General features: G+C 41.4%; 1 protein-coding gene across 5 annotated transcripts in view; it reads left to right on the forward strand.

Moving 5' to 3' along the window:
- The first annotated feature begins 5,722 nt into the window (after positions 1 to 5,722).
- Positions 5,723 to 8,142, forward strand: part of mpz (myelin protein zero) — an 18,271-nt gene continuing 15,851 nt past the window's right edge. For all 5 annotated transcript variants that reach the window (XR_798269.1, XM_010770390.1, XM_010770391.1 and 2 more), the window contains exon 1: positions 5,723 to 5,929. Coding sequence is in view for 4 of the 5 variants with exons in the window: in XM_010770390.1 (XP_010768692.1) it covers positions 5,884 to 5,929 (46 nt within the window). In the remaining variant the exon portion in view is untranslated. The remainder of the gene's footprint in view (positions 5,930 to 8,142) is intronic.

An 8,142-nucleotide genomic window follows, 5' to 3' on the forward strand; every position in this document is an offset into this window, starting at 1 on the left:
AGGCAGTATGAGAAAAATAAAGAGTTTTGTGAACATTAAAGCATGGAGACATGTCACAGTAGAGACACTACATACTGATATACACCTGAACATCAGCAGGAGAGGACTCTTTAAAGTAGAGACACTACATACTGATATACACCTGAACATCAGCAGGAGAGGACTCTTTAAAGTAGAGACACTACATACTGATATACACCTGAACATCAGCAGGAGAGGACTCTTTAAAGTAGAGACACTACATACTGATATACACCTGAGCATCAGCAGTAGAGGACTCTTTAAAGTAGAGACACTACATACTGATATACACCTGAACATCAGCAGGAGAGGACTCTTTAAAGTAGAGACACTACATACTGATATACACCTGAACATCAGCAGGAGAGGACTCTTTAAAGTAGAGACACTACATACTGATATACACCTGAACATCAGCAGGAGAGGACTCTTTAAAGGTTTATCTGGTACTTTTAAAATAACAATTTCATATGTTCATGTGCCACTTTAACGTGCCTAGTTAAACTACCGATTCCCTTTATCCAAGTGTTTGTATTTCCTTGCACTATTTTTCACACACATATTCTTTTTACATCATGTTCACACTGAGTCAACATTTACATTTTTGACAGACTTCAATCTTCAGGCTACAATCCCTCCATCTGCTCATAAGCAACTGCAGACTTATCTGGTTGGGGATCTCTGCACTAAATGCTTAAAAATAAGGTATACAAACAATTTCTACTCATTTTTAGTTGCAGTATCCTCCTCCAGATCTTATTTTAATCATCAGGCTTTGAACTGGTGTCTTATTAGAGAACCACACTGCTGTATTTATACTTAATCCTGCCTCCTAGCATCAACTTTTGACAGTTTTCTGGCCAATTGCTCGCCATGGCTCATTTGCCTTATTTGGTTATGGAAATGTTTCGCTTGATTATCCAACCCCTGCAGCAAAACTGTGAGCCGTTGGAGTCGTTTGCGAGAACACTTTATGATTGGTTTATGATGGCGAGGGTAGTTGTTGTTGCCCACTTGTCACTGCTTCACTTTGGCCCACACTGAGAGGCTTGTGCTTAAGGGGGTCAGACAGCAGAGCTCTCCATCGGATCATTGTCCACGGTCATTAGTCTTTTGACCTTGGTGTGAACCAGCCTGTGGTGTGTATTTCTTCTGTGTCTCTTAGTTTTTCCCAGATTAAACCGGCGATAAACCCTCCTGTCCTATTTTAAAAACTCTCTCCATTCACAGAAGCCCTGATAAAGACATTCTCCCGCTGCACATCTGCCAGCCTGCCGTGTGATCACCGCTGCTCTGTGACAAACATACCCAACATTGCAGACAAATTAGACATGCAGAGTTGACAAGAGTGCCTAGCATCTACAGCTCGGGACTCTTTCCCAGACTGATTATCCCCGGTCTTTTCAATGTGCGCTTGGTATGTTTGTTTTTCTCTCTCCTGCCATTGGAAATAATTCTACATCAAAGAAAATTACAATATCAAAAGGGAAAATGCTCTGTACATTTCTACGGGTGTCTAATGACATGCCCTCACGAAATGCTACTGAGTCCACTGTTTCAACCCGCAAAAAAACAAGCCTGATGAGTTACATGGACTGACAGTTAAGACGGTTTCATTCTCACCGTGGCTGAAGCCTGGGGTAATTTGCGTATTCATTCATCTCTAATAACACCAATTGATATGAAGCCTTGTCCACCCCAATATCACTAAAGTGCAGCTGACGACTGATGTATAATTTAGCAAACATCTCTAAATGTCTCTATGGATCGTGTTTTCTCTGTCCGTTTCTTACAGCTAACTCTCTCTCTTACCTCCTCTCTGTATAATTTAGCTGCAGATAAGCTCTCCCTCTCTTGCATTAGTGTGCTGCACGGCTGCCAGCCGAAGGAACGGGGCCTTCGCTCTATATGTGATACACTTTCTGCCTGCCAAGCTGAGCCATTGCCACCGTCACTCGGTGCTGACGAGTTTGGGCGGCTGCCACGCTCCGCACCTGCCAGGCTCATAAAGAATCCCCCTGTTTCTCCGGGGCCTGAAGGCAGGATCTGCCATAATTGTTAAGGATGTCGCGATTTAGACGTTCAAGCCAAAGCTTAGACAGTTGATGGCGCCAACAAGTTGGCAGATGGTCCATTTTGTTCAGCTGATCCGTCAGCAGGGTATTTGGGGTGTTAAGATGAATGAGTGGTTGCAATATTTCACAAGTGGCAAGAATTTATGCCGCAGTCTCAAATGTAAGCAAAAGTCAATCTGTTGCTAAATGCTCTGCTGCCGTCTCGGCCAAGAGGAGATCCAGCAGAGGAAACCTGGATAAGAAGCCTCAGCAAAATGACAAGGAAGAGGATGAAGTGGACAACCTTGTCAAGTGCCTCCTCTACACTACAAAAACTGGAACAATTCTTGCCAAGTATTTGTTGTCTAATATCTAGTCAGACATTTCTTTACAGTAACATAGAAGTATATATATATAGAAGTAACAATGAGACGAATCTTACGTACCTTATACAAGGAAAAGACACTTGAAAACATCTTATTTAAAGTTTGTTTTTTTACACGTTTATTGGAAAATTACCAACTAACATTTAGTTAGCTTATTTTGTAACAACATTTCCTTATTCTGGTCAAATATAGTTCAAAAATAAGTTAATTTCAAGATCTGATTCATCTTAATATCCCATCTTATTTCAAGAAATCATACCAAGCTGATTTTCCTTACGAATACCTTGTTTTCATAATTGTTTTACTTTAATAACCTAAGTAACAATGCAGTGACATAGGGTCTTGTTTTAATGCATCTTGAGTATCTTGTTAAAGAGCATCTTGCAGGTTTTTATTTTTTCTACATTTATGCTTAAACTTGCTTGAAAATTACAATTAAAAAAAGTGAATGTAGGATTTGATATGTTTTACGAGACATAAGGGCAGGAATTCAGAGGGAAAGGAGCAATTTTGAGCTCTGCTCTTAAAAACGGCTTTTTTTTAAGGTCATACGTCAAACGCGTCATATTACATTACAAAGGGTAAACATCTCCGCTCTCTGACCGCGGGTATAGTTAGTAGTTGCGTTGAGTAGAGCGGTTGTGTTTTAGTGAGCTGGTATTTTTCGGTAGTTTTACATTGTATTTCACCATTTGTAATAATGGTGCAGTATTGTGTTTGTGCAGGTTGCACAAATACCAGCCTGTCAGGACATCGAGTCCACAGTTTCCCTCACGGGAAAAGGACCAGAGCTAGCGTTCGTTCCTGGGTGCGTTGTGCATCCACCTCCCTGCAGCACATACTCTCCACAGCTTTATCAGGAAACCGTATTACATCTCTTCTCCTCCCCCCCCCCTTCGCTTCTCTCTCTCTCTCCCCTCCGGTACACGGCACAATAAGACGTAGTGTGGAGTTGCATTAGGTAACGCTGTGGTGGCTGTACTGCTCCAGCCGTCTCCTTTGTGTTTGTTTGTTTCCCCCTGTCTGTGTTGTTTGTGTGTGCGTGGTGGCTGTCACTCCTGGCTCCCGGCTCAACCTCCACTCACCTGCTGCAATCAGCTGTGCACCCTCCCCGACTACACACCTGCTTTCCATCAAGCCATTTACAACGGCATATCAACGGAGGCTCCACAACCTTTCTCCGCCAGATCGTCAAGTATCAGCCGTATCTCGCGTCTCTCCTCCGGTACACAGCACCGTAGTGTGGAGTTGCATTAGGTAACGCGAGATACGGCTGATACTTGCGCATTAGTTTCTGTTATGGATCAGTATCAACAGTCCTGCCAGTAACTTTACTATATTATCAATGCTACTTTAGTTATAGCCTGATATATGATAGCTAACTTTACAATGTTGTGATGTGACGTTAGCTAACATTCTGTAGCTAACGCCGGTCACTCACCAAGATAGCTGCCCAGTTCTCCACTGGTTCTCCTCACACCACAGCTCAATTTCTCTCCGATGGCCGTTATTTCTTCTAATCCTTGGCTGCTCCTGGTCTCTTGGACGCCTAGCAGGCTCATAATTATAAGGTTGTGGTCCGTCATATGCATTCGAATATTCCTGTTCAACTTCTTCTGTGTCGAAACTAGCATTGGGATCCATGTTTATTAATACGTTACACCGGCCGCTCTCCCCCTTGTGTCCCCCGTGTTACGTCACACGCGGGAGGTCACGTGCCGAGGCTTTTTTATGCGGAAGTGAACATTTCTTACAAAAACGACGTCAGATGTCACTGTAGTGTATATTTCTGTATATTTAAAAAAAAATCTAGTGTATTCATCATTTTCCTACACATTTATTCACAGGTGTCTTTAACCTGGAAGTTGCTCTTTAAGGCAAAGACTCTTTTTTCAAGTTTCTTTTTTTACATGTTTATTCGAAAAAATCCAGCTAACATCAGAAAACAACACTTTTGAGCATTTGTGGCTTATTTTGTAACAAAAACATTTCCTTATTCTGGAAAAATGTAGTGCAAAATAAGTCAATTTACATTATCTGATTCATCTAAATATCCCATCTTATTCAAGAAATCTTACCAAGCGAATTTTCACTTGTTCTATTGGCAGATGTTGTTACTTGTTACAAGCAAAAACACCTTATTTTCATCATCTTTTCACTTGTGTTTGGAGCAGCTCTTCTTTCCCCTCATATTCATTTCCCAAGGGGGGCAGAAAGAGTCGGATCATGATATACTTTAAACTTCATTTTGTGGTAAAAGTGGATCCAGCTTGTGTGTTTCCTGAAGCTGGAGGAGCACCGCAGACCATTCATTTGAGCATGCATCCACTAAACGCCAGCGGCTAAATTGATGCATATTTATGACATGTGACAAAATGATGGAATGAGGCCTTTTAAAAAATGATTTTTTTGCAGAAATTCCACTCGAGCGTGTCTGCTCTTTCTCAAATGTTTCTCCCCATGTCCTGCTTCTGTGTCCGTCTCATGTCAGTGTGTCCTCATATCAACCCATCTATATATAGCAGGTCCCACTCTGTCGCTGTCTGTGTTACTGGAAAAGAGGGCGCTCCATTTTTTGAATACGAAGCTTTGTCTTGGGCAGTAGCATTAAAACCAGGCAAGGGTGGATGAAAGCGCCATTGACAGTTTGGTCAGTGCCCCCCCTCTCTCCATTGTCTCCGAGTGCAAGACGTCAGCAAACGACAGGAATCTGAAGAGAGGGAGGACAGTGAGCAAAAGAGTCGGGGCTTTGTTTCAAGGCCGCTGGAGTCAGACCCGGTGAAAGTGCAAGAAGAGGAGAGACAAGGGGTGAGGGGTGGGGGCGGGGGGAGAGCACTGGTCTGACCTCGCTGAAGGACCCCCCCCCTCCTTACCCCTCACTGTAAACACACATGTGATATTTACATATGAGCACTGATCACACACGGCTCTACAGATGGTCATGATTTCCTGTCAGCGCCTCCATGCTAAGTGTTGATTAGCATTCCCTCTCACATCACACAGAGGGTGTAATCTAACACATTTCATTCATGATGGCGTGATGCTTCAGAGTTTTTTTGCAAATTGGCTCCAAGGAGCCCATTGTTAACCTACCTAATTGACCAGCTACAGGTGCCTCGCGCCTTCGTTTTTTCTACCACTTGAAAATATGATGTGTGTCTCGATGAGGGAGGTTCACAGGAGGGGTGGAAGTTAGTGGGGGGGGGGTGTGGAGAGGAGGAATGGGCCGGGCTGAGGGGTGTGGTTGGGTATAAACCAGGGGACAGTGGGTTTCCTGTTGTTGTCCTGTTTTGAAGACCCGTGTCCTGGCGTCCTGACCCCTCCACTTTCTGTCTGTCTTTCTCCTCCGTCCACTCGCCTGCCCTCCTCTTCCTCGACAGACTTCTGTTCTGCAGCATCAGTCTCTCCTGAAGCCTGAAACCATGCTGACGTTTGTGGCGCTGGCGTCGGTTCTACTCCTGGGAATAGGTAAAAGAAAGAAAATATTGAACTTGTTTCTTACTTTATTTTTTGAGTCGAAGACACCAGAGAGTTACAGCTTTTTTAAAGGAAGATGATGAAATTATCTTACATCTGATGTGGGGTTGAATGTGCGGTGTTTTCTTCTTCAGAGCTAACCTGAAAACTGATATATTTGAAAAAGATAGGGTCAAAAGGCTTACACTGAAAAAACTCAACTTTAATTGAATGTATTATGTCAACAGATTTCACATAACTGTATTAGGTTAGTTGAAAGCAATAATATTAAGTTCAAGAAAACACATAATGTTCAACTTAATAGTATTGATTTCAACTAATCTAGTACAGAAATCTGTTGACATAATACATTTAATTAAAGTCAACGTTTCAGATTCTCCAGTGCAGTAGGGATTCATTGATTGAACTATTCACACTGTTAAAACTCAACCAAAGCGTATTGAACTAATATCTTTAACATTGATCTGTTTATTTGATTAAAAAATAGGTTTCTCTGGCGTGTTATGCTCGATGACCCAGCACTGTCCCTGAGTGCTCCTCTTATAATTGCAGGTGTCTCAAAAGCAATATTATGACTTTCAAATGGAGGCTTGAGTTCTTGAGGCTCCCCGCCTGTCACATATTTGCAGTTTTTGTCAGAATTGTAATTGAAAATGTCAAGCGTGAGTTCATCTACTCGCTTTCTGCGCTGACCGTGTTCACTGTTGCATTAAACGCTGTGAACTTTACTCTCCGGGTGATTAAAGAAGAGAAAGCATGAAGCTCTGCGACACTTATTGGCATTAGTGTTAATGAAGCCGTGCTGTAAGTGAAACTGAACAATAGTAAGATGATGTTGTTGTGGCGGTTGCAGAGGCGGCGGTGGTTGCTTGAGATGCTGTGTGCATTTTTGAGGGAAGTCAAATATTGATTCTGCAGCCAAAACCAAATGAACATCGATCATTAGATATTATTCAAGCATAAACAGTGCACATGATTAAGCCAACGCAATCCATATTAATGGAGAAATGATGTTCCCCTTTGACTTTGAGAGACTAGCACTAATATTCCAGTGTTAATCCAAATATTTACGGAGTGCTTGTCTGAATCGATTGTGGATCTGACACCTCTAAATGTGCGGTTTAACAGTGTGTGTGTTGGTGCATAGCTGAGTATCTGATTTAAAAGATTTCAGAGAGAAAGGTAATGTGAGTTGTGCTTTGTATGCCTTGTGGTTAGGGTAGGAGTTGGAAATTTTTCCGAAATGTAGTGAATTACGTAGAAAACTAAGCATATTTTGATTAAAAGTTTAATGAACAAACATCAGTCACATTGACCGGGAAAACAGTACGACTTTTATACAAAGTTGAACGTTGGGTATTCTTAGTTTTCCAATTATATTTTTTTGTATTTGTTCTCCAAATACTAACCAAAAGATGTCACATAAACTGAAGACGGTTACTGAATTGCAATTATAAGATGAAGGCCTTCAAAGTTTCTACTCATTTAATGTTTTTTTAATTTCCACTGATTTAGCCAATTCTGCATGAATGATTCATATATCTTCACAATTTGCTTTCAACAAAAAAAAAAAGTGTAGCAGGTTGAAATTCTGATCACATTCTGCTGCAGATTGTAGACTATGTTTTAAATCAATACTTATGGTAATATGAAACCCAAAACATGTTGCTCTCCCTGAATCTTTAGCCTCGTGGTGATGTTTGTGGATGAATCCTCATGTTTTGTTTCTCCAGTGCCCGAAAAAAGTGTTCCAGGTTGAAATTATGTTCACATTCTGCTGCAGATTGTAATTAGGCTATGATATAAAGTCAATACTTATGGTAATATTAAACCCAAAACATGTTGCTCTCCCTGGACCTTTTGCCTCTTGGTGATGTTTGTGGATGAATCCCAGGGGCGGTTCTAGGGGGGGGCAACAGGGGCCAGTGCCCCCGTAGCACTGACCTTCCAAAAAAAACAATATTACGATTTATTGGAACTAAATCAAATCAGAGACCCGGATGTACAGTGGAGATTAAACTGTTCATGACCTTATATAAAAGCAAATACTGTTTATGTTTTGTAATTAAATTGTAACTTACATTTGCTAAAACAAATATCAATTACTGTATTTTATTTTTATTTTACACAATTACTTGATACTGTCTTTGTCTTTTTAACCCACTTTTATTGTCCCCTCTCATGTAATAACTAACCCCAGCCTG

This window comes from Notothenia coriiceps, unplaced genomic scaffold, assembly GCF_000735185.1.
Source record: "Notothenia coriiceps isolate Sejong01 unplaced genomic scaffold, NC01 NC01_scaffold00008898, whole genome shotgun sequence".
Lineage (NCBI taxonomy): Eukaryota > Metazoa > Chordata > Actinopteri > Perciformes > Nototheniidae > Notothenia > Notothenia coriiceps.